General features: G+C 39.9%; 3 protein-coding genes across 3 annotated transcripts in view; 1 reads left to right on the top strand and 2 right to left on the bottom strand.

Annotated features, from left to right (window-relative positions):
* Positions 1–1,627: 1,627 nt before the first annotated feature.
* On the top strand, positions 1,628–3,761 carry ndr1 (nodal-related 1; the record flags this gene model as incomplete). Its single annotated transcript, XM_079587257.1, has 3 exons — positions 1,628–2,025; positions 2,764–3,512; positions 3,609–3,761. Exons 1-3 carry the CDS (start codon positions 1,752–1,754, stop codon positions 3,759–3,761), a joined length of 1,176 nt encoding a protein of 391 aa, XP_079443383.1. The 5' UTR covers positions 1,628–1,751.
* A 222-nt stretch (positions 3,762–3,983) lies between these two features.
* On the bottom strand, positions 3,984–7,826 carry eif4ebp1 (eukaryotic translation initiation factor 4E binding protein 1). The gene is made up of 4 exons (XM_079587256.1): positions 7,688–7,826; positions 7,386–7,582; positions 5,770–5,964; positions 3,984–4,806 (listed from the first exon to the last, which is right to left on the bottom strand). Exons 2-4 carry the CDS (start codon positions 7,519–7,521, stop codon positions 4,775–4,777), a joined length of 363 nt encoding a protein of 120 aa, XP_079443382.1. The 5' UTR covers positions 7,522–7,582; positions 7,688–7,826; the 3' UTR covers positions 3,984–4,774.
* A 2,057-nt stretch (positions 7,827–9,883) lies between these two features.
* ank1b (ankyrin 1, erythrocytic b) overlaps positions 9,884–17,923 on the bottom strand; it is a 60,833-nt gene continuing 52,793 nt past the window's right edge. The window contains exons 36-40 of the mRNA XM_079586006.1: positions 16,350–17,170; positions 14,714–14,999; positions 14,526–14,606; positions 13,170–13,261; positions 9,884–12,988 (exon numbers count right to left, since the gene is read on the bottom strand). Coding sequence (XP_079442132.1) covers positions 13,193–13,261; positions 14,526–14,606; positions 14,714–14,999; positions 16,350–17,170 — 1,257 coding nt within the window. The 3' untranslated portion in view covers positions 9,884–12,988; positions 13,170–13,192. The remainder of the gene's footprint in view (positions 12,989–13,169; positions 13,262–14,525; positions 14,607–14,713; positions 15,000–16,349; positions 17,171–17,923) is intronic.

Below are 17,923 nucleotides of genomic sequence, written 5' to 3'. Positions count from 1 at the left end.
CAGACGGATGGATGAATGGATAGATAGATGGCAGAAAGGAGAAAAGAGTGATAGTCAGCTAGAAAGCTCAGACAGATATAGATGGATGGATTCTCTTAAGGTTCAAATGCATGGCAGAAAAGGAGCAATAGACAGCTAGAAAGCTATAGACAGATAGACAGATGAGTATATTAAGACACATGAATAGGCTATAACCACAATTTAACAAAAATTATAATGCTATGGACAATGCATTTATAAGATCTGACACTTATTAGCATCAAATGGCTGAGTATGTGGGAGTGCAAATTTCGGTCTTGCTTATCAGTGTTACTATGTGTGAGATTGCTACTGACATTCACAGCTGGTCTGCTTCAATTCTGTGACGAGAAATAATGTGTGTGTGCGCGTGTGTGTGTGTGTGTGTGTCATGAATCTCACCTGAGCACTCAGAATCAGCACAAAGCTCGTCAACACATCTCACCGGCATTGTCAGAAGAAATATGTGACGCAAGGATGAACAGTCGATATTTTAGCTGCCTACAGTGAGAAAAGTAATCACTTTGTTAACGATTTGGCAAATCATTTTTGAAAGTCAAGGAAGGTGTAGCAAAAGGTGAAACGTTGAAGGCAGCGCCCCCTGTTGTATAAGATGCTTCAATACATGTAGAAAGAAAGAAAGAAAGAAAGAAAGAAAGAAAGAAAGAAAGAAAGAAAGAAAGAAAGAAAGAAAGAAAGAAAGAAAGAAAGAAAGAAAGAAAGAAAGAAAGAAAGAAAGAAAGAAAGAAATTGTCTGTGGGGTTCTATGTGCTTCTCGAATCTATGCATAAAAATCGGACCTTACCAAACCATGGCTGAAAATATTCAGAATCCGATTAAATTGCTTCTTTTCGATTCGGGAGGCAATGCATTTAACATTTCATTGGTCATTATGGTATGGCTACCTAAGGTCACAAATTGCCACGTCTATGAATACAAAAAAGAAACATTTTTATATAAAGCCTATAGGCTAAACGATTGTAGGCTATTTTGGCCACATAGGAGTCGGTAACACAGTTGAATCTGATAACAAGACTGAAGCGAACACGAATTTGTGTAGCCTACACTGAATCACACATCTTAGGGGGGGGGGGGGGGGGGGGGGGACTAGGCAGAAGTTTGAAGCCCCCCTAAAAAGGGCCTAGTGACGCCTCTGAAACATCTACAAGAATAGCCTACTGTGTAATCATCATAACATGCTGTATGAATATAAAAAATATTGCTGTTATAATGTGGAGATTTCCAATGATGACATAGGCTAATTACTATTTATGTTCTTCCTATAGCCTATGGAAAGACATAAACGACTTCCCATTTTCATTCAAACTAAGACATAATCCAGCATTCTGGGTGTTTTTCTCCGTTTAATCATAGGGACATTGATGAACAAATGTAGTCCACTAATATTATTGTTTAAGTAGGCTACACTTTTCAAAAGGACCTTCAATACACAGCGCTCGAGGAGAAGAATTAATGTTTTCACACCCTTTGACGCACAAAAGACTGCTGGTTTCGATACACGACTACCCAGGGACATATATCCCTTTATGGATCACAAGGACACTTCAAAGACCCAAAGGACCTCACAGACCATCAAAAGACTTCAAGTTTCTATAAGTGAAGTAAGATGGCCTGGCAGCACTCATGACACTCACTTTCCAGGGGACGGTGAAGGAGCAGGATCTCAGAGACAGGCTATTCCTCTGCGTGGTGGATCTTAACCTGGATTTGACATGAGGTGGTTTATCTGCGGGGTCCTGAGCGCAGTTCTCGCGCTGGTGAACTCCACGGTCTCCTTTGCTGGATTCCACGATGCGTTGAGGAATAGGATGCGAGAACCTGGGAAGAGCGGCGGAGGTCAGGCGGGTCAGAGCCGACACACCAGCAGGTATCCGCTCTACATGATGCACCTCTACCGGACCTTTCTGACCGGAGACGACAAACAAACCAGCCACGAAAACCCAACTCTTTACGAGTCCGATTCGGTCTTGAGTCTCTTCGCCAAAAGTGAGTAGCCAATATTTTTTTTTTTTATCTTTAAATGAATTTTAAACACAATATTTGTACATTATACGTTTTACAATAGTATGCCGATATTTGTCCTATTTTTTACATGTTTCCAAGTATAATTTATAGGCCTATACATAGCCTATAATAAATTGGAAAAAAAAAAAAATCTACTAAAATGACATTTATAGCGACAGGGATTTTATTCCACGATCAATCGCTGCATTCGGCGGTCAAACATTTAACGTAGCTATCGCCAAACGGAAAATCTTTACATTTAAAGATAATTTATGCTTCCTACCTAGAACAAGTGTTCTACCAGTAAAATTGTTATAATAATATTAATAATTAAAACAATTGCACATTTATTTCGTAGGCCTAATGCGGCAATATAAGTCAGCCGCCGGTCATTATCACTAAACAAATCTCTTCAGGTTGATGCAAGACCCCCGGGGAAAATAATTTGATAGTTTAGCTGGTTCTAAGCTATTAGCCAAGTCACTATTATGTTTATTAGTTAGCGTGTGTATTAGCTGCAAGACGTCTGTTTCAAAGTGGCTTGGGCAGCAATACACATCTCAACAATAAGAACATTCTACTTTATTAATTGCTTGTCCCGAATATACCCATGTGTGAAAACATCCTTTAAGATAATTAAGCACCACACTTATCCTTTCTAGACTGTTTAACTAACTGTCCCTTGACCGGTAACTCATTTCTTGTCCAAATATTTTTCAGGTTGCCATCAGGTTGGTGACAAACTAGCCGTGACATTCGACATGTCCTCCATATCAGCAAGCGGCGACGTCCAGCGGTCTGAACTTCGCATTCGCCTTCCAGAATTCACCTCTGAGATTGCGGTGGATATCTATCATGAATCCAAACGAGAGTGCGACCGAAGCCCCTGTGACGAAGTGCGCCTTCACCTGGGCAGCGTGAAAGCCAACCCAAGTGACCCAACCACCCATTCCTCCTGGAGGATCTTCAACATCACAGCGCTGCTCAAGTACTGGTTGCACCAGAGTGAGAGCATTTCCTCAGAGGAACCCGTCCAGAGGTCTTCAAGTGATGAGAAAGAGGGGCACGAGAGTTTCCAGCATCTTACAGCCAACAGGGTCATGATGGTGGTTTACTCCAAGCAGAACCAGGCAAAGACGTCCACCCTCATCCAGACTGCGGAGCACTCCAAGTATGTCGCTCTGGACCGGGCCGGTGGTGGAAGTGAACCTGTGCCTCGGCGTCACAGGAGGAACCACAGGACTGACGACAGAGTGCGAGACGCAGCAGCTAGCATGATTCCAGGCGTTTCACAAGAAGGGGAGAAGAAACCTCTCTGCAAGAAGGTAGATATGTGGGTGGACTTCGATCAGATAGGCTGGAGCGACTGGATCGTTTATCCGAAGCGCTACAATGCCTTTCGATGTGAAGGGAACTGCCCTACACCCGTTGATGAGACCTTTACTCCAACCAACCATGCCTACATGCAGGTAAGAATCTTTTTAAACCTTTTATAGCTGTGATTATTACTTTAAAATGTGTTCTATTTGCTAGACTGACTCTGTTTGTTGTCTTGTCATTTGCAGAGTCTTTTGAAGCTGCACCACTCAGACCGCGTCCCATGCGTGTCCTGCGTACCCACCCGTCTGGCTCCTCTCTCCATGCTCTACTACGAGAACGGCAAGATGGTCATGAGACACCATGAGGGGATGGTTGTAGGAGAATGTGGCTGCCACTGAGTCTCCAAACCCCAAATGAACTTAACGCTAGCACTTTGGATATGCTCCTCAAACCAGGAAAAACATATTTAAGCACGAATTAATCAAAATTGTTTTCATTTGTACAGCATTTTCACTTGAAATAATTGAGGTACCCTGCACTGAGGCACCTGGATTACTTGATGCTATTCTTGAAAGCTTTATGTGTTTTCCTAATTTGTAAATAGTAGAGTATGTAAATTACCAAATGTAATAAAATGTTTTCATAACGGTTATGCTTTGTGTCTTATGAGTTGAGTTTGAAAATCATCAGCAGCAAATGAATAAGCCAGACACTTGTAAATTCTCTGGTGTTTATTGATTTTTTTTATGCTTAAATGTCTCTTCAGTAATATCAGGGAAGTTTAGAGAACTTCACAGCAAAAAAAAAAAAAAAAAGGCATTTTACATTCTGTTGAATGACACTTTAAGTGAGAATACTCTTCAGGATAAACAAAAATTAGATTTTACCATTACAAAAAGAATCAATGCCAGATGGAAAGTGGTCAAATTCAGGTTTTATGGTATGCTAAATTTATAGGAGTTGGCATCTGGATTTTCCTCCACATCTTGTTGAGACAACCACCAAGAAGAGGGGTTGCTCCCCCTACTGATCATTCTGCAAAATTACACAAACAAATCTGTATCAAATAAACAATGTCACATGGTGGCATGCTGGATGTCCCCCATGTCTTAGGCAGATGTATAGCGCTTGGGACGCACTATCTGACATCTGAGATAGTGGCTCTTTCAGGCACAACAGTGTTAGCTGATGTTGAGAATCTAAAGTAATGGCTTTGTGCGCGTCTTGAGCGACAGCATCCGTACAGAAAAGGAAAATATCATTTGGACAGTAGATAAATGAAAAAGAAAGAAAGACAGATGACATGGAAGTAGAAGTCTTCTGTGCATTTATCCTCTCAGGGAACAGTTGTCATCACAGTAATATTCATTACAGTCGTCGCCTCCTTCGTGTGGCAGGTCCTCTATTGTAGTTAGATATCCATTTCAAACTGGGCATCCTCCCCTTGAAATCACAGAACAAAATTAATATTTATTGAACATATGTAATCCTATAAAGCCTACTATATCATATTTGATAGACAATTTCACAAATCCTCTAAATTATCACCATGATCAAAACTTTGCTGAAAACCTGCTGTACACAATCTACTATGATTTCTTTCGTCTGATAGTTTATACTTTTTTATGAAAGCAAAATGACTTAATACAATAATAAAACTCTACCTTTAGGCTGTGGTACACATCTTTTTTTCTTCTTCTGTGAAATCTTTAATGATTTTTATTAAGTAAACGCAAGGATTAGCCTACTTTTATATTTTTCGTAATATTTCAAAATGAACACTTACTGGACTAAATAAACTTAGCTTTACTTTATTATTATTATTTTTTAGAAAAGTCATGTAAAATGAGAGTATGATGCATTAGTCTTTTGAGGAATGTTTAACTGAACAACTTCTGTATTATCATTGTATAGCTTGGCAAGGCATTATATGTTTTGCCCCCCGAAACACAAACTACAGCTTTGATCATAAAGCTAAGCATTTAAATATAATTTTAAAAAAACATTATTGGAAGATTTTTATATGCACTTTATGTAAGCAGTCTGCTATACTGTTTAAAGAGCGCATTGATTTACATTACAAGCTATCAGAACTTCATCTCACTTTTTGAGCATACAAACATCAGCAATTGCACAAAATAGCAGTTTGCGCTTCTGAACGAAACTTGAATATGAGCTCCATATTTAAATTTCTCACACTATACGAGTCTTAAAAGCCTGATGTATCAATTACAAAACTCAACAAAAAGCAAGTACGCAAATGTTTTTTTAAAGACTGTCAAAAGGTTCAATAAAATGCTCCATTTTAAATCATTCACTTTTTTCCTTCAGATTATTATTTAATATGTCAGTCTTTACAGGGTTAATAACTTTCAGCTTCAGTGCACATCTGAAAGTTGCTTTTACCTGCGCTCTTGTCCGCTAGGGGGCTGATGCTGTTATTATTGACCGTCTTTTTGGGGTGGGCCTTGTCGTTTTTAATAGTGACCGAAGGAGGACTGGTCACCCCTGGAATGTCAGGGAGGCAGCAGGGCGGTGTGCGGGCCAACGGGGAGCTGCGACAGTCCAGCAGGAACTTTCGATCATAGATGATCCGGGTGCCTACATATAATTTAGCAATCAAATAAAATACAGCTGAGGTTAAGCTATGTTAAGGAAACGATGGTCCTATATATGGGGGTACAAGAGCAGAGTTGACCGACAAGCCTGTGAAAACATGGAGGCCAGCCAGGTGAGTTTGGGCTGTGCCATGTTAATGTTGCGAGCAGCATTCAATCCCAGCATGTCTAAACATGTCCCTATGACGGTGCATTTAACAACTTTTAACAGTTGCATCATTAAAGGGCTGAGCTTTGCAAAGCGTCAATGTTTGACAAACTGCTTTCTCACATTTTATCCTAATCAGAATAGTGTTAAGAGAAAAGCACAAACAAACAGGCTGAAATGGAGCAGTGAGAACACACTATCAGCTCTACTCATATCAGCCCTGTTGAACCCACACACACACACACATCCTTGAACTACATTGACTCAGTGAGGTAACGCTAATGAGTGCATTACAGCAGCACCCAGAAACACCGGTTTATGCATAGAAATCAAGCTTGTACACCAATCAAAACAAGTGATAAACATGACACTATTTAACCAATAAAAAGTCACATGACAAAAATTCCCTAGGGCAATAACACACACCTAATTTGTCCCATGATGTATAGAGTGTTGCATCATGGCTGAAAAGAAGATCTGGACAAACAAACAGCTATTGATACACTGTTTACAATAATAAGAACAGTTGCCCTTATGAGCTAGAAAAGCAGAAGTGCGGTGTACATTAGGAAACCAGCAAAGTCACATGCTTCGGGTGCTGTCACATCCTCTTTTGTGGACTGTTTACAATCTCTGACAAGTAAAAAAAAAAAAAAAACTATAGACATAGACATTATAGAATATGCATTTACATTTTCACAATTGTTCAAGAGCCATAAACACCTTGTCAGAATATCCAAAATCCACTTGAAGGTCGTTCAAGGCCATGATGTTTACTCAAATTAAACGGTTTAATTTTTACAAAATTTAAAATAGGGAGGTTATTTTATTACGGTCCTTTTCGATCATTTATAGTCATTTAAAATTAACCAACCAATGTTTCTACGTTCACAATTTTATATTTAAACATTCTAATAACAATATTTCTGCAACTGTAATGTCTGAGCAGACATGCAGAACATTGTTTTGCAAAGACAAATGCAGTCGTGTCAATAAAACAATGTTCTTCTTATCGTGACGATAACATTCCTGCATTTATTACCTGTTCACGGCTACAGTTAAAAGGCAAACAATACTAGACAAACAGGCTGAAGCACTTTGAGCACGCGCACCGCAGTCTGTCAAGCACAAAGACAATGCGAACGGTGCGCGAGCTCTGAGATGCATCGCTATGTCGCGATCAAAACAAAAACAATGCCTGCACTGCGACAGCTGCGAACGCTTCCAAACTGCAAGTTCGTGACATTTAACGTTACCTCCAGGAGTCGTGCTAAAAAGGGTCCCTCCGGGAGTTGTAGAGTAATCATGAGGCATATGGGCCGCATCGTTGATTATGACTCGTCTGGTGGTCGGAATTGCCTGACTGGTGGTCTTCTGACTGCTCATGGACATTTTCAACACTATTGCAACCACAAACTCAGTCAGCTGCCTTTATCAAATAGTGTCTTTGCACCTTAAAGTAAAAGAATAAAACAAATTAGATTTTTTTTTTTTACTGGGAATTTTTTGTATATGTTAGCAGCAGTTTAACGTCAAGTTACTTTCTCTAATTATTTACCTTGTCCGTTTGTGGCAAACTTGACTACATACAAAAATAAATACTACTAAATATTTGAGCCTGTATTAAACTTCATTCACACACTCACACTCGCAAACTAGCTAAATGCTAGGCTTCTCCGCGACCACGTTTTCTCTCCATAGACAGTATATAAACTGGACACAGCGACCCCATAGGTTTCAACGGAGAGCAGTGAAGTCAATTAGAAGCACTTACTTCCTGATCGCAAGGCGAACTGCGCAGGCTCAAATTGAGCTTGACGACGTAGATGTGACGTGAGCAACCTGTAGGTCTTATAGTAGCTGTGCCGAGAGAAATCTGAATCATTCCCGTCCGAATCTCGCAGAGACGGAGAGCGTGGGTATTTGCTGTCCATGAGCTAGCAACGGGAGCAACTTTATCACTCTCTATGGGCTTCTCCCTTGACTTTATGCCTCCACGTCCTCCCGATTGCTTGCGAGCTTCTCTGCCTGTCCATACGGTAATTTTTCGACTTGTGCGACAGAGTCGCGCGGGTATGACGCAATCGTTAGCCTATTTTTACAAAAACTGCTTCTACGGGGCCATAACGTAAGATACAAGGTAATGGAGCCTTTTATACATTTTCGTGTTTCTTTAGAAATAAACAATGGACAAACGGTGTCTTTAAACGCCTTAGATGTAAAGTTATTCGCTGTCAAAGTGACGCCAAAATGAATGGGAGTCAATGGAATGCTAACAGCAGGTGGGGGTCCGCTAGCCAATGGCGGCGCCCAGGTCGGCTTCAATATCTTTCGGAACACTGCCCCCCTGTTTCTCTCTCACTCCCTCATGCACACAACACGCACTCAACAAAACATGAGCAGGAAAGGGCTATTTAAAACGGAGAATTGTTGCAACGGCGCCCCCACTGGTATGCGTTAGTACTGCAAGAGAGCGATGGGAAATGTAGTTTTTCCGATGTTTGTTTCCGTTACACAGATTTTAAAAAAACTACTTATTCATTTTTGTTTTTTAAATTGCAACATTTCCACTGAAATCATTCAGAGATGATCACTAGAATGCGATTGATTGTAAAGACATTCGCTAGACATTTAATTGATTTTCTCTTTATCAAATCAGGCTATCATTTCTTTATTTTAAGAAGACAGCATTAGAATAACAATTTGGGGTAACCGCAGACTTTTTGTAATCATTTACTCACCCTCATGTTGTTCCAAACCTTGGTTTTTCTTCTTTTGCTGAACACAAAATAAATTTGATGTTGGTAACCAGAGTTGACGGCAACCATTGACTTCTATTGTTTTTTGTTTTGTTTTTCCTACTATGGAATGGTTAGGCTACGTCAACTGTTTGACTACCAACATTCTTCAATATCTTCTTTTGTGTTCAACAGAACAAATAAACTCAAACAGGTTTGGAACAACATGAGGGTGTGTAAATGTTGACAAACATTTTATTTTTAATTTTGGGGTGAACTATCAGTTTAAAAGTCTTATCTTAAAGGGTATAAAATCTTAATTATCATTTCAAGAGGTCTTAAATTTGGGGGGAATGGGGACAGAAAAACAGGATTCGCGATATGGCTTAAGCGATGATTAAACATCAAAAGGTAATGATTAAACTGAGAGATGTTTCAAAGTAGCACGGTGTGTTCGTTCTATAGGCTCATGGTTTCAGAGCAATTCACAATGAATACCTCACATTATGCCGAACGATTGCTTGCTTTGATCTAGCCTGTTAATGAATTTTGTCAATGACTAGCTTACTTAAAAAAAATGTAAAGGCTGAAATGAGGTTTAGTAGTTTATACAACTTTCTGTTTTTGTCAGACTCATAGAGCTGTAAAGTTGTTTAAATATTAGTTTTTACAGTCATTTTATGGTTTGTGTGTAATCGACATTGTCCTACCTCGTTCATGTAGGCTATTAGTTTTATTTGTGCAGGTCTTAAATTTGGTTTTAAAAAACCTGCAGATTCCCTGAGCTACAGCATTCATATTCAGTGTTATGCAAAATATGACTATTTTGTCAACAATAAGATTTCCTGTGTGAATGACTGTGAAAACAATTCAATAGATTGAGCTAAAAATAAGTTTAAACCCACCCTTTACATATTCTTTCTATTCATTCATCCTTTGAAGTTAAAACTACATTTATAAATACATATAAATAATATTGGGCAAATTCTCTTACACACGCACACAGTGTCACAATATGTCACATCTTTCTTTATTAACTTTTGTAAATGATCTGAGCTGGTGTGCAGGATAAATGGTCTATACATTTCTTCATATTAGAATGATTCTGAATAAAAGGCTTGTGTACATATTCAATGTTCGTATTTCCTCTCTCCGTTACAATAATAATAAAAAATAAAATAAAAAAAAGGAAATGAAAACATGTTTAAATAGCAACAAAGCCTCTACATTCCCCATGACATGGGCATGTTCGTATTACTGGATAATCTAACTAATTTACTTAAAGTACAGCCATAACAACTCTAATAAGGGTGCATAGCATTCTAATTAAATATAGTTTGTCATATATTTATACATATATTCTTTATTAAAAACATCTTTTTCTGTGCATGTGCGCAGTTGCATTCCTTAGTACAGAGTAATATGATATTGCGTTTATAATGTCATTAATCCATTCTAAAGGAGTATAGGTGAAGTCTAGATTTTTGCAACAGTTAAACATTGTACATAAACTCTTTCTTTAATACATAATGATTGCAATGTCAAATCGTTTTGTTCCTTAAACCAAAAATAAATGAATGAAAAATTCTCTTCCTTTACCCCCTTTTGTTTTCAGGAATTTTGTCTCGATCAACAATTACAGCAGCGACAGGATATTGAATATGAGGCTAACTATGTCCTTCATCACTCCCCAACACCCACACTAATCCTTATACTCCTTTGAGTGGACATAGGATCTACTGTTAAGTGTATCAACTAGAATCATGGAAGAGAAATCATCTGTCAACACAAACCTGAGTGAACGGTAGAAAACAATATACAGTGAGGCAGAACTCATAAGTGTTTTAATGCGTTGGTGAGAAGGGAAGTGTGCAGTCTCACAAAGCACACTCATTTCATTGACTAAACAAAAACACTAGGATCGGATTAAACACTTTTCTTAAATATGAAAGTACAATCATTGTCATTCGTCCAATTGTCCATGCATTCCATAAATATTAGTTTGTAGTTTGGAGGATAAGTTCATTCATTCACTCACTCACTCACTCATTGACATCCATCGAATTAAACTACATGAGTCAGTATATCACGGTGTGCTCGTGACTATGTAAGCTACTGTGCTGTGATTAAATGCTGAGCACCATACCTGATTTCATTATGCTTGCCAGCCGTTCAAGAAAACCTTGTCCATTAAAGTGAAACAGCTACCGTTCGGTGAACTCGAGTTGGCATGTAGATCACGTAATTGCATACGGTGTGAGATACTCATGCATGCTGTTATATCTCTTGAATCGTATACGTCTTACAAATGCTACTAAAATGTCGGGTTAATAGAGTATACACTGAACACACAGGCGCTCGTAGACCGAAGAACACACGCACGCACACCGACAACAACGCAGTATTCCAACTGTTGCAGCACGTTTGATATTATTGCTTTGGTAGACTATACTTCAAGAGTTTTTGTGTATGTTTGGGCTCTTTCGTAGTAAAATAAAAAAGGATAACGGTGGAAATGCACATGCGAATGACGTTAATAGGGAACCGGTAACATTAAGGTGCAGTTTAAGCTTCCCATTGTTACCATAAAACCTTGTTGGTATGTGTTGTGAGACATCAGAAGCCAAAAAGTGAGACAGACAGTTGTGAGTTCACAGTTCAGGGGTCAATTTTAAGGTGGACTTTCACAGTGCTGTCTGTATATTTATCGGTCTATTTTTAACTGTACATCTAAATGAAAAAAATAAAAATACAAACAAAAAGAATAAATCAAAGAGCATCATCAAAGTTTAAAACGCTTCCTTGTCACATAACTCAATCTGAAATCCCAAACATTACAAAGGCAGTTACTCAGAGATAGTCCCCAAGCCCCACACGTCACAGCTACAATCGTTTTCTTTTCTTTCGTTTTCTTCTTCACCAGCACAGCTTGATTAATAATATAAAATCAATAAAAATTACCGGGCCGAGTGCAGGCCCAAGAGAACAGCATGAGAAGCGGTGTTAGCCTGCATGCAATGCTACATTAGTCTCTGGAAATGGTGTGGTTTTAGTTGAGCAGCTGAGCTACATGAGGGTGAATGGATGGTCGGTAGGTCGGAGGTTAAGGTTGTGAACTGTCAGACAGAGAAAGCACGTGCCCTCCATAGGTTGCCATTTGAGTGCTGTACGTACGAAGCTACGCGACCTCCAACAAACGAATCGGTTCGGGTTTGAAAGGAGGGGGCCTTTGATTTCAAAACGAGATATAAAAGTAAAAGGTGGCTGACAGTTCAAAGGAACACGGATACGCTTAACAAAGTGGAAATAAACGCACGCGGACGCTCACGAGCAGGAGAGCACAGTGGCTTGTTGTCATTCCCATGGTAAACACCAAATGAGCTATGACCGACCCAGAAGAAAAAGCTCAGTACCAAGCCAGAAGCGAGTACACATGCGTTAGATACCGACACACACGCACACACACCGACGCACATTCACATAGCATTAGAGTGCATATATCACATTGAAGAACAGGATAAAGGGCCTGTGGGAAATGACGTGACGGGCTTAGCATCCACTATGCTGCTGTGTAATGACAATCTGTTTGACAAAATAAAGAACTGTTGCTTTTTTTTTCTTTTTTTTTTGGGCTGTTGTGTTCCCAAGACCCCTTGTTTCAAGAGTCTCTCATTTTCAAGATCAAAGGTCCAAAGGTTTCCCCCTTCCCACTGCCAGTCCTGGAACGGCCCTTTACCTTGTACCCCTTCAGTTTTTTAGATAATGACAGCTCATAGGTCATGCACCAGCAGTCAGTCATGCGTTTACAGTTGACAGGAAGCACTTTTTGTTGCTTTTTTTGGTGGTTTTCTTCACGTTTTTTGTATAAAAAGTTCATGCCCTATGCTAGTTGTATGTTTTTTATCTTCTTCTGTTAAAAATGTTACAAAACTACAGGTAGAGAACGCCTCGTCCTTGTTTTCCAGTGACACTCCGTGGTTGCTTGACTGTAGGACTTGGGTGCGATGTGTTGTTCTTTCGCTGCGTGTTTTTTTTTTTTTTTTTTTTTTCATCGCTCCATGTATCGTTCTGTCTCCCAGTCGTGCGTAGGTGAAGGATGGTTTGGCAGTGGATGTTCGACCCTGGAAGAGCAATCCTTCATGAACAAATAGCTCCTTCAAAGAGACATTGTCTGAAGCAAAGTCACTCTAGCTAAAACATAAAACTGATGGCTGTATCGTTCAAGTTTAGCAAAGCTAGCTCGCCCCATGGGTTTTAAGTTGTTCCTTATGTAATGCACCAATCATTTTTCCTGTCCCGTACCTTCAGGACAGTTTGTGTTTATTTCAGTGCTTTAATCTCCGCAGACTGGAGCGCTTCACAGTCTGGACATCCCTCTTCACATCCACACCCAACTGGAGAATAGAGAGAAAAAAGATGACCAAATCGAGTTTGAACAAACGAAATGACCTGAGATATCCTCACAAATAAACTGTGTCTTGTTTTCCCTGGCATGTCTCATTGTTTTGAGGACTAGTGCATCTTTGAGCCTACATTCATTACAAGTAAAATACGTATGTTCTGTTAAAATCAGAAGCTCTCTAAGACTTTTATTCATGTCGTATTGGAATTGGTGACTTGTAACTTTTAATAGAGACATTTTCGCTGTAAGGTATCTCTACTTTTACTCAAGTGTGGTTTTCTGGTACTCTTTACACCTTTGTTCAAATATTTGTAGACTTAATAAAGATCTTAATAAAGGCTAAACATACACCTACTGGCGTAACAATGTAACCTACACAAGGGGCCACTGAACAAAACATTGAACGAATCGGAGCAAATCTTTTTGGTGAATGGGTTCAAAAGAAGTCACCACTACAGGACAGCCAATAGCCAATGAAAATATAGACATACTGTAAGAAATGTCTTGTAAAATAACCTAAAAATGTACATTGTGTGGCATTTACCATAAATTTAGTAAATAAACATACATCCATCATTCTTCATCATAAGTGTAAGTAGTGTAGTGTAAGTGAAAGTAGACATTTATAATGTTATAAAACATTTATATTTCAAATAATGCTGTTTTTTTTACTTTATATTCATCAAAAAATCCTGATAAAATGTACCAGGTTCCACCAAAAATATGAAGCAGCGCAACATTAATGTTTTCAACATTAATAGTAACAAGAAATGTTTCTTGAGCAGCAAATCAGCATATTAGAATGATTTAGATAGAATGACGGATCATGTGACACTGGAGTAATGATGCTGAAAATTGAGCTTTGCCAACACAGGTATAAATTACATTTGAAAACAAATAAAAATTCTATTCATACATCAGTTATTTTTAATCAAGTGTTTTTGATCAAATAAATGCAGCCTTATTTCAAAAAACATTACAAAACATAACAGTCCCAGACTTTTGAAAGGTAGTGTTTATAGAATAAGTCTAGTTTAACAATAACAAATAGACAAAAAAGAAACAAGTTAAACAATTATTAAAATAATATTTATGAAAAATTAGAAAACAGAAACTACATAACATTACCCAACAAAATTGATGAGGATAATCTCAAAGAGGTGATATATAATCAGCCAGATCAATCAATATATTGGTTCAATAATACTATTAACATACTATACTATAATATACTATAAACATGAAAGAGAACCCACCTTGGTCACGACATTCCCATGCTCATCAGTGAACTGCTCTTCATGTAGATGATCACTGGCGAGATCTATCGGATCCTCCTTCTGCAAGGAGGGAATAATAGTTCACATATCATTATTGACTAATCGCAGTCAAGACTGTGTCCAACAACATGCTCTTTGCTCAGACTGGACAGGCCCAGGGGACACACCTGTGCCTTCCGCCTGTCCTGGTCCCATGCCCGTAAATCCCCCTCCTGACGGGAGAAGCCCAGCCCTTTATCAAAGGGCTGAGTGCCCAGCAGACGCCCCCGCAGGACCTCCGAATGGCCTGTGTCACATACCGGTGTAAGCAGGGCCTCCTGTGCTACACGGGACTGAATGTGGTCCTGGGACGATGACATCATGGCCTCCATGGTCGGCCTGGCTTTGGGTTGAGACCAGCTTTGGAGGGGGTCTTTCTCCTGTGAGTAAGGCTGGAAGGCGCCGCCCCCGAGCCTGCGGAGGAGGGATGGAAAAAGATGGAGTAAATGCTATCCGTCTAATGGGCCATTCACACCAAGAACTATAATGATATCTATAACTTTCAAATGTTAATAACACCGCCCTGCATCATATTTGCTGAATGAAATCCAACACTTGTTTCTAACTAATTTTGGGGTGCTGATCCCTAAAATAGTACCTGTTTTGCTCTAGTTAAAGTGCATTTCATGCCGCATGTTTGCTTTCAACAATCGTTTTGTAAGGTCAAGAAGAATCCTCAATCACCAGAAAAACTGCCAGAAAGACATGGTCCTCTATCTTTCTCTGAGGCAGGTAAGAACTATTTGTTCAATTCTCAGACGATTTTCACACATATGACATTATTTAATGCCTAATCGTGATTTCGATGTAAAAATTATAGCCAGTGATAGAAGAAAATGCAAACATGACCGAGGTTTTCTGCTACATCTGTGGGTGTTTTAGCACATCCAAACAGCGACAGAAAATGTTGCGAAAAAACTTTGTTTTTGTGGAAAAAATACAGATTTTGTGAAAGAAATTGCATTTATGAAAAGTTCCTTGACATTAACTGGAGTATTTACTAACATATTTGTCCACTTAAGTTAAATTAAACATTTTGATTACTTCGTTTTGTCATTAAAACACATGACATTTGATGGGTTTTGAAAAATCTTCATTCTTATTTTGTGAAAAACAGTGATTGAAAGTTTTTATTTATATTTTATAACTCCGCATCATCGAATTAGGTACTATTAGGCCTTTAAAAATCATCAGATTTTTTGATATCATGTAATTCTATGAGAATAAGGAAGTCCACATGACAATGACACAGAGGAACTATATTGTTGGAATCACTTTCAGAACAAGAAAAGTGATTTTGTTCCCCTGCTGAGCAAAGATAAAAACATTGACAGCCCATCAGAATCCATCCCGAGTTTAAAGTTCACGTGAACCGGAAGTTGCAAACGACTTTTCTCCAGTGTTGTGACGTATTTCCAAGTGAAACGGAATATTGAACAGAGGGCAGGGTTTTACTTTACTTTTAAACTGACGTCATCAGAAAAGGAACGCCATTCCAGACCAGAAGTAACTTTTCAGATTTTTATTAAATATTACCACGGCAAACTATTTTTCTATTAACACAGATTAATTGTTCACCACAAAACTAGTAATATGCGCTAACAAAGTAAATAGGTATCAATTTTGATTTCATGTCGACTTTAAAGAGCTTGAGCATTTAAAGCGTTGTTGTGTGTTTTTGTGGATGCCAACACAGTTAGCGTTCTTGGTGTGAACAGACCTTAATGCTTGTGGAGTAACATGAGATACTAAAGTAATCCATACCTGTCCCCGTTGTGTTCTAGCGATCGGGTCAGTCCAGTTCTCTCGCATAACTGAGCGTAGAGCTGTTGCCCTGTAAGAACAGAAAACTTTTCCTCTGAACTTGCCCCTTTTCCACTCTTTCCTCCTCCTCTAGTTACACCCATCACACTGCCGCCCGCCGCCGCCAACTCTGTCCTCTTGCCCTCCGACCTCTGACCTCCAGCCTGCCCGTTGTAGTTTGCCTTTGGGACAGCGCCGCTAGCCCATGCCTTTTCCGCACTTGCGGACACTGGCTCGTGCTGTATGTCGTCTTCCTCAAGCTCCTCTTCCTCCTCCTCCTCTTCCAGTTCCATGATGGAGCCGCTGGCCCCGCTGGCTCCGCTGCTGGGCCTCCCCAAACTACTGCAGGGCAGGCTCAACGTGTTGGCCTCGGAGTCGTCTGCGCGGCTGCTGCCGTCCAGGGATGAGTCCTCCACGGTTACCAGGGACGGACTGACCCCCGCCGGCCACACCTGTACATCCGACATCTCCATCATGGTGTCCTCCTCAGTGGTGGCGATGGGCGCACACTCCAGGCTCGACACCTCCTGCCAGTAGGGCTCTGTGCCGAGCGGGGAGGGAAGGCTGTACTGCATAGAAGCGGGGGAGAGCAGCTCCTCCTGCACCAGCCCGTAACCTGAGGGATGGCCAGACAAGAAAGGCAACGCTAACACCACACAGACACAGTGGGGGTACGTGGGGAGTCCTGACCCTCTCAGAAAGGTCATGCAGAACACAGTGCTCGGAGTGCACTCAAAGTCTGTAAGTGTACGTGAACGGATGTGCTTAAATGCAAGGAGTCGTGATTTTAGCATTAGCATTATAACAAGGCCACAGAAAGGTCATTCTGCAGGTCATTCTTGTTCACTCACAACAAGCAATCCACTTTCAAAGTAACCTTTAAAAGAATATTCTGGGGTTTTCAACCTGGGGGCATTTGAAAAATGACACTTTAAAGGCTTTAGCATGGTGCATCCTCGTATAATATACAGCCCTGTTTTTCCTGAATAGACTTTTCGGAGTAGGTATAAAGGTATAGGTAAGATAAAGGTACGAATAAAACTGTTCTTTCTTTCTTCACTCCAATTCACCTGTTTACCATCACAAGTTTGACATTTTCCCTCTCAAACGCTGAAACAATGCACTGTTTCCGTGATTGACCAACGCAGGTGAATATGACGCACACAATTGGGTGTATGTTGTCGTAACATTCTAACTTCACATTGTTTCACACTACTCCAGAGCAGGGTTTAATAACCAGTTAAAAAGCGGTCATAACCCCAGGGACGCTAGAAACGTTCAGTTTCAGGGACGTTCAGAACGCTGGAAAGCCAGGGTCTGGGTCTTGGTTCAAACCATTAGTTGTTGCTTGGATGGAGCTTGCGGTCGATTGTAAAAAAAAGGGGTGGGGCTTATGCTTATGCTGATGAAATGATGGGAGAAGATTGAGTTATGACATGTTAATTAAACATTACAAGGTCAAAATAAATTTAAATGAAAAGTCAGAGCCATAGCCGTGTGGGCAGGTGCTCTCACATATAGTGCGGTTGCACTTC

This window comes from Phoxinus phoxinus (assembly GCF_949152265.1).
Source record: "Phoxinus phoxinus genome assembly, chromosome: 17".
NCBI lineage: Eukaryota > Metazoa > Chordata > Actinopteri > Cypriniformes > Leuciscidae > Phoxinus > Phoxinus phoxinus.
Note: the sequence above shows the minus strand (reverse complement) of the source record. Positions and strands in the feature narration are given on the sequence as shown.